This window comes from Serinus canaria, chromosome 1 (assembly GCF_022539315.1).
Source record: "Serinus canaria isolate serCan28SL12 chromosome 1, serCan2020, whole genome shotgun sequence".
NCBI classification, from domain to species: Eukaryota; Metazoa; Chordata; class Aves; order Passeriformes; family Fringillidae; genus Serinus; species Serinus canaria.
In genome coordinates, this window is record NC_066313.1 from 28,415,625 (window position 1) to 28,437,757 (window position 22,133).

General features: G+C 50.7%; 2 protein-coding genes across 2 annotated transcripts in view; both read right to left on the reverse strand.

Annotated features, from left to right (window-relative positions):
- Positions 1 to 1,423: 1,423 nt before the first annotated feature.
- On the reverse strand, positions 1,424 to 5,573 carry LOC103827196 (C-type lectin domain family 4 member E-like). The gene is made up of 6 exons (XM_050977230.1): positions 5,218 to 5,573; positions 4,247 to 4,342; positions 3,707 to 3,799; positions 2,532 to 2,683; positions 2,180 to 2,310; positions 1,424 to 1,910 (listed from the first exon to the last, which is right to left on the reverse strand). Exons 1-6 carry the CDS (start codon positions 5,255 to 5,257, stop codon positions 1,751 to 1,753), a joined length of 672 nt encoding a protein of 223 aa, XP_050833187.1. The 5' UTR covers positions 5,258 to 5,573; the 3' UTR covers positions 1,424 to 1,750.
- Positions 5,574 to 10,510: 4,937 nt separating this feature from the next.
- The window catches only part of LOC108961352 (macrophage mannose receptor 1-like), a 38,223-nt gene continuing 26,600 nt past the window's right edge, over positions 10,511 to 22,133 (reverse strand). The window contains exons 7-11 of the mRNA XM_050977218.1: positions 13,796 to 13,891; positions 12,668 to 12,760; positions 12,187 to 12,338; positions 11,830 to 11,957; positions 10,511 to 11,111 (exon numbers count right to left, since the gene is read on the reverse strand). Of these exons, the coding sequence (XP_050833175.1) occupies positions 10,964 to 11,111; positions 11,830 to 11,957; positions 12,187 to 12,338; positions 12,668 to 12,760; positions 13,796 to 13,891 (617 nt within the window). The 3' untranslated portion in view covers positions 10,511 to 10,963. The remainder of the gene's footprint in view (positions 11,112 to 11,829; positions 11,958 to 12,186; positions 12,339 to 12,667; positions 12,761 to 13,795; positions 13,892 to 22,133) is intronic.

The following is a 22,133-nucleotide window of genomic DNA, read 5'->3' on the forward strand; positions in this document are numbered from 1 at the left end:
CCTTCTGAAGCTTTCTGAAAGTTCTGTACCTAACTGTCTGTTGTCACCTCTACCTCTTGCTGTGGCATCTGCTGCCTCCTGAATCAAGACAGACTTGAGGGGTAAAGACTGATTCTTGTCTGTTGGAGATAGGCACCTCCATCAGCCAAATCCATATGGAAGAGGGGATCAGGAAGATCCCTTCAGCAATTCTGTAGGCAAACCCAGCATCATCTCCCAGGATCCCTCTTTTGTCATGACATCTCAAGAAAAACTTTGTTTTCCAAATTTGGGGCAGGGAGACTGTTTCTAGCAAGTTACGTGCGTTTTCTTGCAAAGCAGTCTCCTGGTGTGGGTTTTGCTCTGCCCCATCAACCTTCCAGGAACCAGAACTGCAGAACCCCTAAAACCACTTGGAAAACATTGGTCACTCTCTGCGTGTCTTCTCTGCCTCTTTTTCTTCCTCAAAAACCTCTTGCTGTAAGTTGCAGAACTGAGCTGGGGGAAATCGAGAAGTGCATTGCAATGTTTGGGTTTGTGATCATGTTGGACAAAAAATAGTTTTCTCCATTGTGAAAGTATCCAGCAACTTTAGAAACTAAACTAAACTAAACTAAACATGGAGGCAAATGCTTTGCAACAGCCAAGCTTTTGGTCCAGTGGCTAAACCAGAAACCTGGAAAATACACTTCTTCAGGCAGGTAGGACAAATGAAATGACAAAAATTTGTACTCACATTTCTGATGGTGAAAAAACCAATCACCCAGAACTGATTTTTCAGGTTGTATTTTTAGTCCCAAACTGAAAACTCCCAGCTCCTCAAAGAATATGGATATCATTGATGAAAGGGAGGAACATACAGACTGGAGTTTGGGAAATTTTAGGGAAGCAGAACATTGCTCAAGACTTCTATGTATCTGATTTGCAGTGATGTCTCTGATGGGGGTCTTCCACCCTTCTCTCTGATTAGAAATTTCTCCTTAGGGGACTCTGGCTTTTTTGCTTCTTGTTACATTTAATTGCTTTCTCTCCCCTTCATTGCCATGCCTCATCCTGCCACATCTCAGCAGAATCTCCAACATCCATCGTTTTTTCTGCTGCATCCTGAGAAAACTGCCTGGCACTGAATACTACACAGCCTACTCTGTTTTTATCTTCACAAATGATTCTCCAAAGTGTTCAGGACCTTCCTCACATGCTCTACAGATGAACAGGACATTCTTCCTGCTCCCAGCCAGTCCAGCATACTCAGCAATATTCTCATCTATGGGTGCTGAACACGCTAAAACCTCTGTGTTGGAAGGCTGGACTCTGGGAATCATGTCACACATCCTCATGCAAAGAGCAGAATTAACATTTAATAAATTAACATTTATTAATTTTTTTCTTTAAACTAATCAACACACAATGTGCTGAAAGAGAAGGAAACACTACAGCCATGAATAATTTTTCCCTTCAGAGGAGGGACAAGGATACTCCACTGAATGCTCTGCTTTCAGATTCTGCTCCAGTGATTTGAAGGACAAGCATCCTTTCATGAAACAGTGATGGCCTCTTCCACATCATGGAGATATTGTCTGGACCAGGAGTCAAGGAAAGTGATGGAGAATTAGGACCCTTATTTCTTAAGCAGGAGAGTAGAAACGTTCACAGTAGGTCCATGACATCAGCTTGAGCTATTTCATCCAGGCCTGATCTCCACCTTGTAAAGAGATGAAGGGGGACAGGCTGGGAACTGAGGTACTTTGAAGCTCGGATTTTATGTTCTTTCTCAGAGAAGTTTGACTGCCTGTTCACAAATTCGATAGCAACTTGTGAAGCAAAGGACATTATTCCAGTTACTGTAAGTGTTGGGGTCTGTGTTTCCCTTGACATGAATTGCAGCACATTTTTCTGCAAAGAGTAAATTGGGCTCCCCAGGCTTCCAGAACCTGTAAAAGAAAGTTCCTTTATTGGAAATGCACTAGCATGACAGTGGATGTGGAGTCACCTCAAACACTTGTGGACGAGAAAAGGAAAGTCACTGTGACAGAAATCAGGAGCCATAGTTTTGAATAGAAAATCATGTAAGTTTTCTGACTTGCAGAGCAGCTGATGACAGAAATCTCACTCTGACAAATACCTGCCTTACACAATGTATTGGTCACTTGGACTGAGGTCATGAATATTAGGGCTCTCCTCACTCCACCAGGATACTCACGTGACTGTATTCTCATATGGAGTCTGATCCACCCACTGCCACTTCCCATTTCTGTAAGCAGCTAAGCCTATGTAGTATTTTGTTTCATAGATGCTAGTAGCTTTTTCTTTTGTCAAGTTGAAGAGGAACTCCTGGGAAAAAAAAGCACAATGTCCATGAGTGGCAAAACTGAGCACAGAGAGGCATCAGGAATCCCTGTGGAGCTGGTGGCAGAGGTGGGCTGGTCCTGCAGAGGTGCAGACAGGACCTTCCCCCTCCCCTGCAGGACACGAAGGGGCTCTGAGTCCCCTCCAGGGCCCAGCACTGTGGCTCTGCCTGCTGGGTCCCTCTCTCTGGGTCCCTGTGCACTTACCTGCTCTGCCTTGCTGGTGATCACCACCAGCTGGGAGCCCATCCCAGTGCAGTTCTGTGCACTCTCATCCCATGACATTGTGTCAGAGGACAGGAAATAGCAGCTTCCTTGAAACCTTCTCCAGCCCTTTGGGCAGCACATCCAGCCATCCACTGTGGGGAAAAAAAATCCTGCTTTTGAACAAGGAGTGCTGTCCCTCATGGCTGTGAGTCCAATATAGGGACCCAGGTGTTAGTAGTGGGGTTGGAACCCATAGCCTGGACATAAATAAATCCTCTCTTCTTCTCTCCACAAGTAAAGCTGTCAGCAGCCTGACAGGCTCCTATCACAAGGCCCCTGCCTGAAGGGGCCTCTTCCCTTTCTCTGTCCTGCCATGTCCGTGCAACCTCTCTCTGGGGAGAGACATGGTTTCTGCCTTACCCTTCTTGAGGAAGCAAGATGAGAAGTAGTTGGCTTGTGCTTTTTTAGAAACACTTCCATCAGAGAAGAGTTGTCCAAGCTCTCAGCTCATGCAGATTCAGAGCCTGCTCTGAGAGCCTTGCTGCCACCACAGGCAGTTCCTCACACAACCAGCTTATCCAAGAGAACTTGCCTTATGCCCAGAGAGTCAAATAGTGGATTAAAATCTATAGATGTGTTCTCACAAAGGTTGAGTCTGCATGAGAAGGGATCTCTGACCTGAATTTGAGAACATGCACTACCAGCATTCCAGCGCTCCATATCACCATTACTTCATGTGTGGCTGCAGCTCAGCTCCTCAGCTATTCTCAGCTAAACATCCTCCTCCCTGTGCTGTCCCTCACACTGACCATCATGCTTGTGTGAACAGGCAGTGAGCCAGCACAGGATTGAAGCTGGGTTGAACCAGCCAGTGTAAAAGCACTTGCATCTAGATCAGTAGACTGGACTTGCAATAGAGGGGTTGTGTGAAGGGAATAGTAGGAAGGTTGGTCAAACCAGGTATGGAATGACCCATCCTCTTTCACTGACCTGGAGCATGTATTCATAGCATTCGTGGTAAAGAGTGTCTTCTTACCTCAATTCCCCAGATTCCTTCCTTAAAACAATCTGCTTGTGACTGACAGTAATATTCCCCACCTCAAAGGTTGAGGGGAAACCAAACAAAATTTTTGTGAGGTCCTTTTGTTACTTATGAGGCTCTCAGCATCACTCACCTTTCTCTGCAGAACTGCTGGGGACACAGAACCACTCTGTAGAGTTCTGGAGGAGAATCTTGTAATGGCCAGAGCTTCCATCAAGTAAAGCCACTGAGAAGAGAGCAAAGCAAAGCGCTGTTGTCATCCTTTTCATCTTGTGCATGAGCAACCTGTGCTATCCTCCAACTTCAGCTCTGGAGACCCAACAGAGACTCTGTTATAGCAACAAGCAATGAAATCTGGATTGAGCAACGAGGTGAGAACAGCAGGCCACTTCTCCCACTATCAGTCATTCCCTCCCTCAGAAGAGCTTCTCTCATCTCAGTTGACTGAGAGACTCACTTGCACAGCTGACAAACCTGGATTAGAAATCCTCTGAGGAAGGGGTGAGGAAAGGGACAAAGAAGTCATGGGATAAGTTAATAAGAGAGAAGAGGCCTGTTTTAGTGAAGGGCATTTGCCTGCCCAGAAGAAGGACTAGGATATGGTGTGTCACCTGAAAAAAAGCAGTCACCTGAGCCCTTAAACTTGAGGGAATTAAGACAACCTGGAACTCACCAAGGCAGATAGTGACAATGGCAGTTTTGATTGCAAGGGAAAAAATAAGGAAGACCCAGATGTTCAGCCAGGAGCAGCCTTTCTCTTCTGCTGGGGCTGAAAAACAAGAGTGAGTGTGTCCCAGCCCAGAGTTAGGAGCAGGATAACCCAGAGTACTCTGAACCCAAACAAACCACTTCCAAAGACTGGGGAGCCCCGCAGGTGCTGGAAGCAGGTGCTGCTGCCTGTCTCTAGTAGTGGAGTACAGCAGCACAGGGGCTGCCCTGAGGCTGTTCTTTTATTTCCCTGTTTAGCACAAGACCTGCCTGTATTCTGCCCAAACCTCACTCCCCATTTGTCCTGTCAGACCTCCTTTCTCCTCAACACATCTTCCTGCTTGCCTTCCATTACCCTGTCTGTCACTGAATGCTCTTTCTGGATCTCCCTCTCTCTTTACACCTTCTTTCTCTCACTACCTGCATTTTTCCTGTGTCCCATGAGCCCCTTTCTGCAGTGGCGCAGTTCCCCAAAGGAGTGACTGACCAGCTCACGGTGTGCACAGCCAGACACACAGAAAAAATTGTTTCCACAGGGGGAAAAGGCACCTGGGAGCTCTTGGGGAGCCCTGGCTGTGTTGTCCTTGGAGACAGCAGAGATGGGAGCAGGGACTTGTGCTCAGCGTGGTGCAGAGAGCTTTAGCAGGGCAATGGCAAAGGACAGCAGCCTGCAGCCCCATGGTTTACAGACACAGCACTGAAGGGAATAGCAGGGCACGCTCTGCCTGGACTTCCATTCCCCCTGGCTCTAGGAAAAGGTCATTCTGCCAGCCTGGCCACTGCCCACTTCCCTCATCCTTTGCTTTGCTCTTGTCCTAAGCCCCATCTCCTGCTCGGAGATCCGGCCACCGCACCATGCCCAGGATCCATCCCAGCCCTGTCTTTCGCCCAGCCCCTTTGGCAGGAGCAGAGAAAGAAGGAAGGTTTGGGGGTTACCTGCACTTCCAGGACTGACTCTCCCTTGACCATTCATCATCTCTACAAGAGGATCACTCTTCTCTCCAAGGGTCCCTGTTACCAGTGTGGCCACAAAGAGCCTTCCTCCTGCACAGGGCACCTCCCACACTGGTGTACCCCACAGCACATGGAGATTGGGGAATTTTCATCATTTCCCTACCCAGGACATTTCACAAGATGCTCATTGCAACACACAAAGTCACCAAGACAAAGAAACAGATGAAGGGGAGCATCACTGCAGCTCACACCATCTCCCTTTGCACAGCCTCAGGCACTTTCACAGGTCATACATGGCCTTCCCTCTCTGCTGCCTGCTCTCCTGCTGAGGCTCCATGTGTGTGACAATACATACAGGGACAGGTATATTTGGCATTTGCTAGCAAAGGATAGGACCACTGAGAAATACCTGCAAAAGGGAACCAAAAATGAGAGGAAAGCACATCTGTGACTGAGTGTGGGCAGTGCCCATGTGCATCCTGAGCCCAGAAATCCTGAGCACAACAGAGAACTTGCCAACTCTGTTTTGATCTAATTACATTGGAAGAGAGGCTGGTGCTTTGAGCAAAGGGGTTCAGTATGACCTGGCATTGTGGGGCAGGAGGATCACTTGGCAGTGCCAGAGTCCCTGTACAGGACAGATCACGAAGTGTCACTTGGCTGTGACAGCAAACGCTGCAGACATACGTGGAACAGGCTGAGATGTTCCATCAGCTGGTTTCTCCCTGTGCAGAGGAATGCATGGGTGCAGAGACACAGGAATAGGAGAGCTCATAAACACAGCACAGGCATTGCAGCTGAAGCACCACAAGATCAGGGAACAGAACTGCTTACAAGGGAGGACAAGCCTGAGCTCTCTGTACAAGACATCCTCTGATTCTGTTATTTTGTGCACAACAGGCTGCAGGAGGGGTCAGAGCCTACATTTCTAAACATCTTTATGTAACCCGTGTTCACAGGCTCTCAGCCCACAGAAAAACACATTCACAAGACTTGTGGAACCTCCAGCCTCCCAGCAGCCATGCAGGAAGGGCAGCTGCAAGAACACATCCCCTTTGTGGAAGCAGGGCTTCCCCTGGTGCCTCACACTTCCTGCTGGAGATGTGGGGTTCGTGAGTATCCACAGCTCTCCCAGCAGCCTGGGAACACCAGGTGAAAGCACAGGGTCACATTGTCACACTGCAGAACTGTGGCTCTGTGCCTGCTGCACCCCTCAGTGCCATCAGTGAGGTCACCCACAGCACTCAGCTGCCAGGGAGCTCCTTACAGACAGAGGTGGGCAAGCTGCAGAGCACCCTGGGCTCGATGGCCACTTCCTTCCCATTCCTCTCTCCTCTGTCTCTTACAATGTTCTTGCTCCATCTGAACTTTATTTTCAGACTTTCTTCTGTGCCTCGGAAGCCTTTCCCTAATGCCCTGGTTACTGTTAAACTGGTGGTCATGTTCTTCTTTAACAACTGTGGATTGGGGGCAAATGAAACTCCCTTAGGTGCAGCCCTTGAATTCACAGAGCTGTCTGCATTCACACTCCTGTTTCTATCATTGCTGCTCTCCAGGCCATCTGACCAACATGAAGTGGGATGGGAGAGGCTGGAGAGGGTTCCAAGTCCAAGGAACAGCAAGTATGCTCCTGTTCAGAAATGGACTTGGTGGAAGATGTTCTCTCTTTCTCAGTGGTTGATGGCAGTTTCTCCATCAACCTGAATCCCCTGAGCAGTCCTGCCATCCAGTTTTCTGGAATTCCAAATGATTTGAAGGCAAAGACTTATCTGCAACAATGGCATAAGGGCAAGGAGCCTGGAAGGAAATACTGACAACGAGAAAGGCAAAAGCACAGCAGCAGTGCTAGCAACAGGGACAATACAGGAAGAGAGAATTAATCCCAGAGAAAGTTGCTCCCACTTTGCCTGGTTGCTTGCCCTCTCACAGCCTGAAAACCAGCCCCACAGCCATGAGCCCCAGCAGTGTGTGAGGAACAGCTCACAGAGGCAGCTGGCAGGCTCTGCAACTTGTGCTGCAGTTTCTGAGTTTGTTTTCAGCAGTAAAATACAAACAATCCAGGAGGACACTGGAGGTTCCTTTTCATGGAGCTTTGTGAGACAGGTTGTGGAGGACCCAAGGAGGAAATGGACTCTGCTGGCTCTCACACTCCCCAGTTAGGCAGAACTGGTGGGGAAGTAGAGGCTGGGTGCCAGTTTACCTGCACTAATTCTGAGATGTTGGGATGCAGGATTGTTTGAGAAAGCAGAGGGCAAAAGCCAGGATGACAAGCAGAGGCTTCAGGAGGACAAACAGTGGCCAATTTGAGCATTTGTTTGCAAGAACTCCCTTGGAAGACTCCCACTTTGATGTTGTGCTTCTGCATTGATCCCACCCTGTGGGAGCCTGTGTCCTTGCTTTCCAAGACAGCTCTTCAGCCAATATGTGGGAGCACCAACTTAGAGAGCCTCTCCAGCCCATTGTGCAGCACATCCAGTCTCACCTGGGCAGCAAGAGCAGGGCACTGAGTGAATGTGCCCAAGACAGAGAGGGAATGTGGCCTTTTCTCTGGAGACTCCCCAAAGGCATGGGGACAATGCTGGATTGTTCTCTGCAGGTTGTTCCTCAGGCAGCTGAGCATACCACTGCCCATGTGTCCTAGTAACTGACAGGAAATAGCCAATCTCCTTGCAGAGCCAGCCTTTGCCAGGCAGGAGTAACTGAGAGCAGGTTCCCAGGCCCTGACAAGGCAAAGGGAGCATCTTTGGGATGGACCCCTTCACATGAAGAGAGGCTGAGTTAGAAGTGCTCAGAGCAGAGGAGGGAGGGATGCTACCAACTGCCTGACCATCAGTCTTCCACACAATATTCCCTCTCAGCCAAGTGGGGATGCAGGCTGCAGCGCTCACCCCCATCTCAGAGACCCTCTGTGTGTAACTGCTGGCCTCCATTGTCCTCAGGATGAGGTTTCCTCCATCAGGCACTTTATGCTTCAGCTTCAGATATTTGGAGACGATGGCTCTCACTGCTGTGGGAGATTGTTCCAGCCCTGCTGTCCTGCTGCCTTCTGGAGGATTACAATACAGGCTCCACCTTTCCCATCAGTCAGCTCCCCAAGGCTCCAGAAGTGGAGAGGTGTCACCCTCCACCATGGCCCTGTCAATCCTTGCAGGGACTGATGAGCTCCAGGACCTGAGGTCTCAGGGCTCAGAGGGACATGGAGACAGACTCTTCCAGATCCTGATTCATCCCAAATTCCCCAGATCAATCACCCTTGTTCTCCTCCTGCCCTGTTCCCATGGGCATCAGTCCATGATGAATGGAATCCTGCCTTCTTCCTGCAGCCAAGGGGAGGGGGCCTTGTCCAGAGCCAGCAGGGGCTGCTGCTCACACAGGCTGACCCCAGGAGTGGACAGCAAGCAGAGGAACCTGCTGGTCAGCTCTGTCCTTCAGGGACTGTGCACCTCAGCTGGCTGCACCACAGCCTCCTGTGCTGGGCTGGCTCTTGTGTGGAGGAGGGAAGAGAGGAAATGTGCTCCTTGTCCTGCTGGTGAGCTAAGAGCTATGGCAGAGGGGAGGCCTAAAGGGGATCGTGCATGGCAAAAGCCAGAAACGGGTGGGAATGGTACTAAAGGCCCTGGATAAAGAGGTCCCCTCTGGGCAGACCCCAGCCCAGCAGCCCAGGCTGGTGCTGGGAGAAGCTGTGCCATTGCAGGATGTGGTTTCCAGGCTGCACATGGAGAGGCCCTCATCTGCAGGGCCAGGAGGAAATGCTGTCACCATTACCCATTCTTGAAATAGTGGAGCTGGCTCCATGAGGGCTCATCTTCTGCATGTTTCAGGAAGAAAGTCTCAGCCCAGGACTCCTGTGCAGGAAGAACTCACAAGGAAGATGGAGAGCCATTCCAGGACATGGGAGGACACAGTTGGATCACGGAGGTGGAGCACCACTGCGTTTCTTTTGCTCCCTATTCTGTTTTTCAGGCTGTGCCCAGTCGGAGACAAAGCAGGGACTATTTCATTTCATGAATTCAAAGTCAGAGCCCCATGGGGAGGAAATGGTAACAACCAGTCAAAGAGCAGAAATATCCATGAGAACTTGAGAAGGGAGAAGCCAAGAGGCCAGGAGACAAGCTGGGAGGACAGGTGGTGTGGGAACAAGAGCAATGAACTCAAAAGCAGAGAAGAACACATCCCTGGAAGGCAGATGCATGCAAATATACAGTGGAGAAGAAAGTCAACATGCAAATAAACTCTGAGGCAAGTGTTTAAAATGCTGTTTTGCAGGGACAAGCTTGATCCCCATAAGAGTCCCAAAACCGGAAGAGCTGTCTGGCAGTGAGTCTCCAGGGGAGGCACTTCGACCCTGGGTCTAGATGTGTGACTTGGGGGGGCTGAAGGAAGTTGTTTTTGTGCTCACAGCCAGAGAACTGGGCTTAGGCAGGACCAGCAGGGAATGAGAGTAGGCTGAGGCAAAGAGAGAGAAATGGCATCAAGAAATAGATTAAGTAGGAGTTGTGAGGAAAGGTAACGCTTGGAACTGGGAAGAAAGCAATGGAAGAGGGGAGGAGCATCTCTTCAGGCCCTGAAGAGCACGGTGGTCATGTTCCCACCACAGGACACCAAGGAACATAAAATCAAGTGGCACCAGAGAAAGAGTTAGTTCTGCATGAAACACACAACTGCACTGGGAAGCTGGAGAGGACTGGGACACCAGGAATGGGAAGGGAGGATATTGGGAGCACAGCACTTCTCCAGTTCTCTGGTACCACCACAAGTCTCTGCTGACAACTGCTTTCTCACATCTGCCTGTGGCACTTGTTCAAATTTGCTTGTGAATGTGAACAAGTGGCTGTATCCTGTGGAATGAAGTCCAATCCATGCCAGTGTCAATACTATAGCCGCGGAAAAAGCCTTCCTGAGAGGGACTTTGTACACAACAATCTCATGATAGGACAAAGGGGAATGGCTTTAGACTGACAGAGATCAGGCTTTGATTATATATTATGGAGAAACTGTAGTTCCTTCCGATTATTTAGGAAGATGAGGTGGTGAGGCACTGGAACCAGTTGCCTATAGGAGCCGTGTCCCACCTCTAATACGTTCAAGGCCAGGCTGGATGAGAATATGAGAAACCTGGTCTAGTGAAAGCTGTCCCTGCCCATGATCCAGGAGATTTGAAATTAGACTAGCTTTAAAAGTCTCTTCCAACCCAAACCATTCCATGGTTTGTGAATTATACCCCCACAGCCTAGAGATGGAGAAAGACAGAGAGATATGCACACAGACCACAGGGCCTTTCTTCATTGGTCTGATACTGTATTTTCTCTTGTCTAACATTTCAGAATTTGATCAGCACAACCAGTACAGCTAGAGGACATTTTCAACAAAAAGCAAACAGCTCTGCTCAAGGAGACAAAGGACATTGAATCTTGGGATATCTGTCTTCCATTCCAGGGTCTTCCTCCTGGAGAAGTCCATCTCTTTTCAGCCAGAGGCTGCTGGAACCACTCAGAGAGAGGAGGACACAAGAACACAGGAGATGCTCCAAAGAGCCTGAGCCTCCCTGAGTTCCCTGAGCCACCACATGCACTGGGGATGCTGGACAAAGCTCATTTCACTTGCACTCACATGGTCCCATCCCACCCAGTGAAGATGTGTCAGAGCTCCCCACCCTTCCCAGCACAGCCAGAGCTGTTCCCAGCTCCCTGCTGAGCTCCCAGCTTTACTCAGGACAGGGGAATTTCCATCACACAATTACTGCTGCAGCTTCACAAATTCGATGATTGTCCAAACTTGACGAGATGTCATTCCAGTTGTTGAGAGTTTTTGTAGGCACATGTATTACAGTGCAATTCTCACCAGTTAAATAATTTGGTTCTCCTTTTCGCCAGAACCTGGGACAGAGAGAGGCGTGTTACACCCCAATGCCCACTGTAAAGCACTGCAGGAAAAATCCACAGTGGGATGCAAGACTTGAAGGGAAGAGACAGAAATTCCCAATGCTGATTCATGGACTGAAGCAGTGCCCTTCCTCCCACTCCCTATCCCACTGGCACCAGTGACACATGGAAACCTGCCTCCTTCCTACAGCTTTCCAGCACAACAGCTCCATCCTGCTGGGGGCAACTGATCACCACCACTCACCCCATGCACCTCACTCCCAGCAGAGGCACTTGCTGGACTGCAGGACAAGTCTGTTCTCCAGAAGAAGGCATGGCAAGGAGAATGCTGGTGCTCTCTCCCTTTGCCCCATCTCTTTCCCTGCATTCCAGCACAGGCCATTTTGCGCATATAAGTGCAGTGAATGCAGGTCAGGCCAGGCTGGTCATCAGGGTTCTGAATGGTTCTTGCTGCCAGCAAGTTGAAGTTATTTCTATACCTACAGCAATGACTTCCATGTCACAGGTAGTTAATTCATAACCTATACCCAGCAGAGATATTGCTAACTGAACCTGGAGTCATACACAGCTCTCTCCTGCTGTATCTTTGATCTCCGACAAGGCAATGTGATCACAACACCCTTTCATGGACCACCTGAAACCTCTCATATCTCTCCTACTTTCTTTCCCTACCAGGAGTCACACCAAACACCCTTCATCCAGAGATACTCACGCTGCTGTCACATTGTAGGGAGTCTTGTCCACCCAGTGCCACTGTCCCCCCTTCTCTGCAAACAGTCCGATGTAGAAATTGTACGCTTTAGATTCATTAGATTGTCGTATCTGCTTGGAGAGGAATTCCTGGCAATCAGAGAGAAAGTGCAAGGTCTATGAGTGGCAAAACTGAACACAGAGAGGTATGAGGAATCCTGTGGGGTAAGGCTGTTGGCAGAGGGGGCTGGTGCTGGAGAGGTGCAGACAGGACCTTCCTGCTCCCCTGCAGAACACGAAGGGGCTCTGAGTCCCCTCCAGGGCCCAGCACTGTGGCTCTGCCTGCTGGGTCCCTCTCTCTGGGTCCCTGTGCACTTACCTGCTCTGCCTTGCTGGTGATCACCACCAGCTGGGAGCCCATCCCAGTGCAGTTCTGTGCACTCTCATCCCATGACATTGTGTCAGAGGACAGGAAATAGCAGCTTCCTTGGAACCTTTTCCAGCCCTTTGGGCAGCACGTCCAGCCTCGGTCTGTGCAGGGAGAGAACAGAGAGATGAAGGCTACTGACAAGAGATGGTGATTGCAGAGATCCAGGCTTTCCAGGGACAGTGCTCATGTCCTCCTCAGTGAATTTTCCTGACAGAAACTGCGTGAAAAAACAGGGATAGTGCAGACATTTCTTCCCACTGCTCAGGGGCAGGACCAGTGAGCTTTGTGTACCCAAAGCCGTGGCAATCCTTGTCAGGGGATCTCAGATCTCTCCAAAGTTCTCTTGGGGATGTGGTTTGACCTGCCCTGGCACAGCCTCCTTGAGGGGTTCCCTTAGCCCCAGGGAAGAGGGGACATGGGGAGTACTGACCTGTGCCTTGTGGCACTGCTGACTTGCACTCCCACTGCGAGAAGTGCTGCTGCAGGGCTGAGGGCTGCTCACTGCTGTGGCAGAAGGGAAGCACTGCAAATGGAGAGGAAAGGCAGCAGGATTAGCCCTTGCTCCCAGCTCCTCACACAGCACCTCTGGCCCCTTGACTCTCCTGACACCATTTCCCCAGCCAGCATGGTCCCAGCTGTCACCTCTCCTGGCCCACACCAGTGGCACAGCTGCCTTCCCAGCCAGAAAGAGCCCCTCTTCCAAGCCAGACAGCAGAGGGACCCCTGGGAGCACATGCCACTGGGGACATGCCACACCCACGGCAGGAGTGAGCCCTCCCAAGCACAGCCACTCTGCCATGCACAGACCCACAGCCCAGCTGCCAGTCTACAAAGCTGCAGCCTCTGCTTGTCACCCTTTGTCTCTTCCTCAACCACACAGCAACAGCACTTGGGAGAGTCACCCTCAGCTGGGCCTGTTCCATCAGCAACACACAGTGCAGGTGAAGGGAATCACTTACAGCTGGAGCTGCTGAAACCAGGGTGCAGCACAAACCCCTGGGACTTACTAGCTCTGCTTTGTGCACTCTTGGTGACAGCCCACAGCCACAATGCCAAGCACTTACTAGTTACTCAGACACTCATCAGGAGTATGGATTAGGAAGTGCTTAACAATCAGGGTGTGCTTAACAATCCAGATGCCTGTTTTCATCAATCATTTAATTTAGAACTGATTTCACTGATGAGCAGAGCAGTCCCAGTGGCTCCAGTGCCTGATGAGTGAATTGCTGCGATGGAGGAAGGCTCCGAGGAGATGGGCAAGGACAATGCCTGGCTGAGCACCTGCACTGCCAATTAAGGTGACCTTATCCCTAGCCAAAGTTAAATGATGAGAAGAGAGATGACTTCTGGTTTAGTTCTGGTGAGGGTGTGACCTGCTGTGGAGCTGTTCATCCCTGCAGGGATCAAAAAGGTCTGTGTCTGGAAGAGGGCGTTTTCTGCCTTATGCCACAGGCAGTTTGCCTGCAGTCAGAGGGACTAGGATGTGGGTTTTCCACCTGACCAAGGGCAGTCACCTGAACCCTCCATCCCAAGAGAAATAAGACAACCTGGAACTTACCAAGACAGATGGTCACAATGGCTGCTTTGATTGCAAGGGCAAAAGTAAGGAAGACCCAGATGTTCAGCCAGGTGCAGCTTCTCTCTTCTGCTGGGGCTAAAAAACACAAAGCAAGAGTGATCCTGTCCCAGCCCAGTGTTAAGAGCAGGATAACCCAGGGAGCTCTGTTCCCCAGCACCCCGCTGGTCCCTTGTTCCAAGGACTGGGGAGCCCCACAGATGCTGGAAGCAGGTCCTGCTGCCTGTCCCTAGCAGTGGCTCAGAGCCACAGAGTACAGCAGCACAGGGGCTGCCCTGAGGCTGTTGTTTTATTTCCCTGTTTAGCACAAGACCTGCCTGTATTCTGCCCAAACCTGACTCCCCCTTTGCCCTGTCAGACCTCCTTTGTACTCAACACATATTCCTGCTTGACTTCCATTACCCTGTATGTCCCTGAACATGCTTTCTGGATCTCCCTCCTCTTCTCTCCGTTCAAAACTTCATTCTCCCACTACCTGCATTTTGCCTCTGTCCCATGAGCCCCTTTATGCAGAGGCACAGTTCCCCAAAGGAGTGACTAACCAGCTCACGGTGTGCACAGCCTGACACACAGAGGGATTGTTTCCACAGGGGGAAAACGCACCTGGGAGCTCTTGGGGAGCCCTGGCTGGGTTGTCCTTGGAGACAGCAGAGATGGGAGCAGGGACTTGTGCTCAGCGTGGTGCAGAGAGCTTTAGCAGGGCAATGGCAGAAGGACAGCAGCCTGCAGCCCCATGGTTTACAGACACAGCACTGAAGGGAATAGCAGGGCACGCTCTGCCTGGACTTCCATTCCCCCTGGCTCTAGGAAAAGGTCATTCTGCCAGCCTGGCCACTGCCCACTTCCCTCATCCTTTGCTTTGCTCTTGTCCTAAGCCCCATCTCCTGCTCGGAGATCCGGCCACCGCACCATGCCCAGGATCCATCCCAGCCCTGTCTTTCCCCCAGCCCCTTTGGCAGGAGCAGAGAAAGGAAGGAAGGTTTGGGGATTACCTGCACTTCCAGGACTGACTCTCCCTTGGCCATTCATCATCTCTACAAGCGGATCACTCTTCTCTCCAAGGGTCCCTGTTACCAGTGTGGCCACAAAGAGCCTTCCTCCTGCACAGGGCACCTCCCACACTGTTGAGGGGCCTTTACAGACTTTAATCTGGTGGCCAAAAAAGACATATCCTGGGTGGAACAACAGAACATGAGATTGGGGAACTTCCATCATTTCCCTACCCAGGACATTTCACAGAAAACTCACTGCAAGAGACAAAGTGACCAAGAAAAAGGAAACCGATGAAGGGGAGCATCACTGCAGCTCACACCATCTCCCTTTGCACAGCCTCAGGCACTTCCATAGCCCATACATGGCCTTCCCTCTCTGCTGCCTTCTCTCTCCTGCTGAGGGTCCATGTGTGTGACAATAAATACACGGGCAGGTACATTGGGCATTTGCTTGCAGAAGAAAACTGAGCACAGCCTGCAAAAGGGAACCAAAATTGAGAGGAAAGCACATCTGTGACTGAGTGTGGGCAGTGCCCATGTGCATCCTGAGCCCAGAAATCCTGAGCACAACAGAGAACTCGCCAACTCTCTTTAGATCTAATTGCCTTGGAAGTGAGGCTGGGGCTTTGAGCAAAGGGGTTTAAGCATGACCTGGCATTGTGGGGCAAGAGGATCACTTGGCAGTGCCAGAGTCCCTGTACAGGACAGATCATGAAGTGTCACTTGGCTGTGACAGCAAACACTGCAGACATACGTGGAACAGGCTGAGATGTTCCATCAGCTGGTTTCTCCCTGTGCAGAGGAATGCATGGGTGCAGAGACACAGGAATAGGAGAGCTCATAGCCACAGCACAGGCATTGCAGCTGAAGCACCACAAGATCAGGACACAGAACTGCTTACAAGGGAGGACAAGCCTGAGCTCTCTGTACAAGACATCCTCTGATTCTGTTATTTTGTGCACAACAGGCTGCAGGAGGGGTCAGAGCCTACATTTCTAAACATCTTTATGTAACCAGTGTTCACAGGCTCTCAGCCCACAGAAAAACACATTCACAAGACTTGTGGAACCTCCAGCCTCCCAGCAGCCATGCAGGAAGGGCAGCTGCAAGAACACATCCCCTTTGTGGAAGCAGGGCTTCCCCTGGTCCCACACACTTCCTGCTGGAGATGTGGGGTTCATGAGTATCCACAGCTCTCCCAACAGCCTGTGAACCACAGGTGAAAGCACAGGGACACATTGTCACACTGCAGAACTGTGGCTCTGTGCCTGCTGCACCCCTCAGTGCCATCAGTGAGGTCACCCACAGCACTCAGCTGCCAGGGAGCTTCATACAGACAGAGGTGGCCAAGCTGCAGAGCACCCTGGGCTGGATGGCCACTTCCTTCCCACTCCTCTCTCCTCTGTCTCTTACAGTGTTCTTGCTTCATCTAAACTTTGTTTTCAGACTGTTTCTTCTGTGCCTCAGGAACCTTTCCCTAATGCCCTGGTTACTGGTAAGCTGGTGGTCATCTTCTTCTTTAACAGCTGTGGATTGGGTGCAAATGAAACTCCCTTAGGTGCAGCCCTTGAATTCACAAAGCTGTCTGCATTCACACTCCTGTTTCTATCATTGCTGCTTTTCAGGCCACTGGAAGAGTGAAAAAGCATCTCAGGCACCAAAACTCTCTGAAGTGCACATGGGTCTTGTTCCCACACAGGACACCAAGGGACATCAACCCAAGTGGCAGCAGAGAAAGAGTTAGTTCTGCATGGAACACACATCTGCACTGGGAAGCTGGAGAGGACTGGGACACCAGGAACGGGAAGGGAGGATATTTGGAGCACAGAATTTCTCCAGTTCCCTGGTACCACTACAAGTCTCTGCTAACTAACTGCTTTCTCACATCTACCTGTGACACTTCCTCAATTCTCCTTGGGTTATTGGCTGTATCCTGCGGAATGAAATCAAATCCCTGCCAGTGCCAATTCTACAGCATTGGAAACAGCCTTCCTGAGAGGGACTTTGTACACAACAATGTCATGATAGGACAAAGGGGAATGGCTTTAGACTGACAGGATACAGGTTTTGATGAAATATTAGGAAGGAATACATTTCTGTGAGGTGGTGAGGCACTGGAACCAGCCGCCCATTGGAGCTGTGGATGTCCCATCTCTAATATATATTCAAGGCCAGTCTGGATGGGAATATGAGAAACCTGGTCTAGTGGAAGCTGTCCCTGCCCATGATTCAGGGGACTTGAAACTAGACTATCTTAAAAGTCTCTTCCAACCCAAACCATTCCATTGTTTGTGGATCATACCCTCACGCTTAGAGATGGAAAAGGACAAAGAGGTATGCTCACAGAGCACAGGGCCTTTCTTCATTGGTCTACAAATACTGTATTTTCTCTTGTCTAACATTTCAGAGTTTGTTCAGTACAACCAGTACAGCTAGAGGACATTTTCAACAAAAAGCAAACAGCTCTGCTCAAGGAGACAAAGGACATTGAATCTTGGGATATCTGTCTTCCATTCCAGGGTCTTCCTCCTGGAGAAGTCCATCTCTTTTCAGCCAGAGGCTGCTGGAACCACTCAGAGAGAGGAGGACACAAGAACACAGGAGATGCTCCAAAGAGCCTGAGCCTCCCTGAGTTCCCTGAGCCACCACATGCACTGGGGATGCTGGACAAAGCTCATTTCACTTGCACTCACATGGTCCCATCCCACCCAGTGAAGATGTGTCAGAGCTCCCCACCCTTCCCAGCACAACCAGAGCTGTTCCCAGCTCCCTGCTGAGCTCCCAGCTTTACTCAGGACAGGAGTATTTCCATCACACAATTACTGCTGCAGCTTCACAAATTCGATGATAATTCAAACATCTGACGTTATACCAGTTGTTGGGTAGTTCAGTATCCCTGTAGATTATAACACACTTCTCCTCATGTCCTTCAGTTGGATCTCCTTTTCGCCAGAATCTGGGACAGAGACAGTCTTGTTATAACCCACTGCCCACTGTAAAGCACTGTAGGAAAAGGCATAGAGGGATGCAAGACTTGAAGGGAAGAGACAGAAATTCCCAATGCTGATTCATGGACTGAAGCAGTGCCCTTCCTCCCACTCCATATCCCACTGGCACCAGTGACACATGGAAACCTGCCTCCTTCCCACAGCCTTCCAGCACAACAGGGCCCTGCTCCATCCTGCTGGGGGCAATTGATCACCGTCACTCGCCCCATGCACCTCACTTCCAGGAGAGGCCCATGTTGGCCTCCTGGGCAAGTTTGAGACATGTCGCTCTGTTTCACCAACAGACACCTTCACATCTGCTATACTTCCTTTCCCTACCAGGAGTCACACCAAACACCCTTCATCCAGAGATACTCACGCTGCTGTCACATTGTATGGAGTCTTGTCCACCCACTGCCACTGGCCCACCTTCTCTGCAAACAGTCCGATGTATAAATTGTCTGGTTTAGGTTCTTTAGAATGTTGTATCTGCTCAGAGAGGAAATCCTGCAGAGAGAGAGAGAGGAATATTTGTGAAGGGCAGGACTGAGCACAGAGAATCATCAGAAATCCCCTGGGGTAAGGCTGGTGGCAGAGGTGGGCTGGTGCTGGAGAGGTACAGACAGGACCTTCCCCCTCCCCTGCAGGACACGAAGGGGCTCTGAGTCCCCTCCAGGGCCCAGCACTGTGGCTCTGCCTGCTGGGTCCCTCTCTCTGGGTCCCTGTGCACTTACCTGCTCTGCCTTGCTGGTGATCACCACCAGCTGGGAGCCCATCCCAGTGCAGTTCTGTGCACTCTCATCCCATGACATTGTGTCAGGGGACAGGAAATAGCAGCTTCCTTGAAACCTTCTCCAGCCCTTTGGGCAGCACGTCCAGCCTTGGTCTGTGCAGGGAGAGGACAGAGAGATGAAGGCTACTGACAAGAGATGGTGATTGCAGAGATCCAGGCTTTCCAGGGACAGTGCTCATGTCCTCCTCAGTGAATTTTCCTGACAGAAACTGCGTGAAAAAACAGGGATAGTGCAGACATTTCTTCCCACTGCTCAGGGGCAGGACCAGTGAGCTTTGTGTACCCAAAGCCGTGGCAATCCTTGTCAGGGGATCTCAGATCTCTCCAAAGTTCTCTTGGGGATGTGGTTTGACCTGCCCTGGCACAGCCTCCTTGAGGGGTTCCCTTAGCCCCAGGGAAGAGGGGACATGGGGAGTACTGACCTGTGCCTTGTGGCACTGCTGACTTGCACTCCCACTGCGAGAAGTGCTGCTGCAGGGCTGAGGGCTGCTCACTGCTGTGGCAGAAGGGAAGCACTGCAAATGGAGAGGAAAGGCAGCAGGATTAGCCCTTGCTCCCAGCTCCTCACACAGCACCTCTGGCCCCTTGACTCTCCTGACACCATTTCCCCAGCCAGCATGGTCCCAGCTGTCACCTCTCCTGGCCCACACCAGTGGCACAGCTGCCTTCCCAGCCAGAAAGAGCCCCTCTTCCAAGCCAGACAGCAGAGGGACCCCTGGGAGCACATGCCACTGGGGACATGCCACACCCACGGCAGGAGTGAGCCCTCCCAAGCACAGCCACTCTGCCATGCACAGACCCACAGCCCAGCTGCCAGTCTACAGAGCTGCAGCCTCTGCTTGTCACCCTTTGTCTCTTCCTCAACCACACAGCAACAGCACTTGGGGGAGTCACCCTCAGCTGGGCCTGTTCCATCAGCAACACACAGTGCAGGTGAAGGGAATCACTTACAGCTGGAGCTGCTGATACCAGGGTGCAGCGCAAACAAGAGGCACAAGGTCACAATGGCTGCTTTGATTGCAAGGGCAAAAGTAAGGAAGACCCAGATGTTCAGCCAGGTGCAGCTTTTCTCTTCTGCTGGGGCTAAAAAACACAAAGGAAGAGTGATCCTGTCCCAGCCCAGTGTTAGGAACAGGATAACCCAGGGGGCTCTGTTCCCAGCACCCTGCTGGTCCCTTGTTCCAAGGAATGGGGAGCCCCACAGATGCTGGAAACAGGTCCTGCTGCCTGTCCCTAGCAGTGGCTCAGAGCCACAGAGTACAGCAGCACAGGGGCTGCCCTGAGGCTGTTGTTTTATTTCCCTGTTTAGCACCAGACCTGCCTGTATTCTGCCCAAACCTGACTCCCCCTTTGTCCTGTCAGACCTCCTTTGTACTCAACACATCTTCCTGCTTGACTTCTATTACCCTGACTATCCCTGAATGCTCTTTCTGGATCTCCCTCCTCATCTTCTCTCTTTAGAGTTCCTTTCTCCCACTACCTGCATTTTGCCTCTGTCCCTGGAGTCCCTTTATGCAGAGGCACAGTTCCCCAAAGGAGTGACTGTCCAGCTCAGGGTGTGCACAGCCTGACACACAGAGGGATTGTTTCCACAGGGGGAAAACGCACCTGGGAGCTCTTGGGGAGCCCTGTCTGTGTTTTCCTTGGTGACAGCAGAGATGGGAGCAGGGACTTGTGCTCAGCGTGGTGCAGAGAGCTTTAGCAGGGCAATGGCAGAAGGACAGCAGCCTGCAGCCCCATGGTTTACAGACACAGCACTGGAGGGAATAGCAGGGCACTCTCTGCCTGGACTTCCATTCCCCCTGGCTCTAGGAAAAGGTCATTCTGCCAGCCTGGCCACTGCCCACTTCCCTCATCCTTTGCTTTGCTCTTGTCCTAAGCCCCATCTCCTGCTCGGAGATCCGGCCACCGCACCATGCCCAGGATCCATCCCAGCCCTGTCTTTCCCCCAGCCCCTTTGGCAGGAGCAGAGAAAGAAGGAAGGTTTGGGGGTTACCTGCACTTCCAGGACTGACTCTCCCTTGGCCATTCATCATCTCTACAAGCGGATCTCTCTTCTCCAAGTCCCTGTTACCAGTGTGGCCACAAAGAACCTTCCTCCTGCACAGGGCACCTCCCACACTGTTGAGGGGCCTTTACAGACTTTAATCTGGTGGCCAAAAAAGACATATCCTGGGTGTACCCACAGCACATGGAAATTGAGGAACTTCCATCTTTACCGTGCCAGGGCACTTCACGCAATAATCACTGCAACTCAGAATGTCACAAAGGAAACCGATGAAGAGGAGTGTCACTGTCTTATTTTCTGAAAAATCCCTTTGCCAGGGTTTCTTCTCCTGGGAAGCTGAGAAACCTCAGAGAGAAATGAAAACAACTATTATCTGATTGCTTCTCCTGTGTTTGCTGCTTTGGAATGTGGTCTGGACATTGTTTAACAACTGGTCATTGTTTGATAGTTTTTGTGTTAATTGTTTTTAGTTATTGCCAAATAACCATCAGCGGTGTTGGACTCTGACAAGTCAGTCAAGACGTTTTCATTATCATTCTTGTTAAACCTTCTGTCTGTTTCCTTTCTCTTTCTATAGTATAGTTACAGTATAATATTATTTAATATATTATAATATCATAAAATAATAAATCAGCCTTCTGAGAACTTGGAGTCAGATTCACTCATGTCACACCTCATCCTGGGGACCCCTGTAAATACCACAGAGGAGCATCACTGCAGCTCACACCATCTCCCTTTGCACAGCCTCAGGCACTTTCACAGCTCATACATGGTCTTCCCTCTCTGCAGCCTGCTCTCTCCTGCTGAGGCTCCATGTGTATGACAATACATACACGGGCAGGTAAATTTGGCATTTGCTTGCAAATGGCTAAGCCCACACAGCACACCCTTCAAAAGGGAACCAAAACTGAGAGGAAAGCACATTTGTGACTAGGTGTGGGCAGTGCCCATGTGCATCCTGAGCCCAGAAATCCGGACACAACAGAAAACAAGCCAACTCTGTTTTGACATAATTGCATTGGAAGGGAGGCTGGGGCTTTGAGCAAAGGGGTTCAGTATGACCTGGCATTGTGGGGCAAGAGGATCACTTGGCAGTACCAGAGTCCCTGTACAGGACAGATCATGAAGTGTCACTTGGCTGTGACTGCAAATGCTGCAGACATACGTGGAACAGGCTGAGATGTTCCATCAGCTGGTTTCTCCCTGTGCAGAGGAATGCATTGGTGCAGAGACACAGGAATAGGAGAGCTCATAGCCACAGCACAGGCATTGCAGCTGAAGCACCACAAGATCAGGGAACAGAACTGCTTACAAGGGAGGACAAGCCTGAGCTCTCTGTACAAGACATCCTCTGATTCTGTTATTTTGTGCACAACAGGCTGCAGGAGGGGTCAGAGCCTACATTTCTAAACATCTTTATGTAACCAGTGTTCACAGGCTCTCAGCCCACAGAAAAACACATTCACAAGACTTGTGGAACCTCCAGCCTCCCAGCAGCCATGCAGGAAGGGCAGCTGCAAGAACACATCCCCTTTGTGGA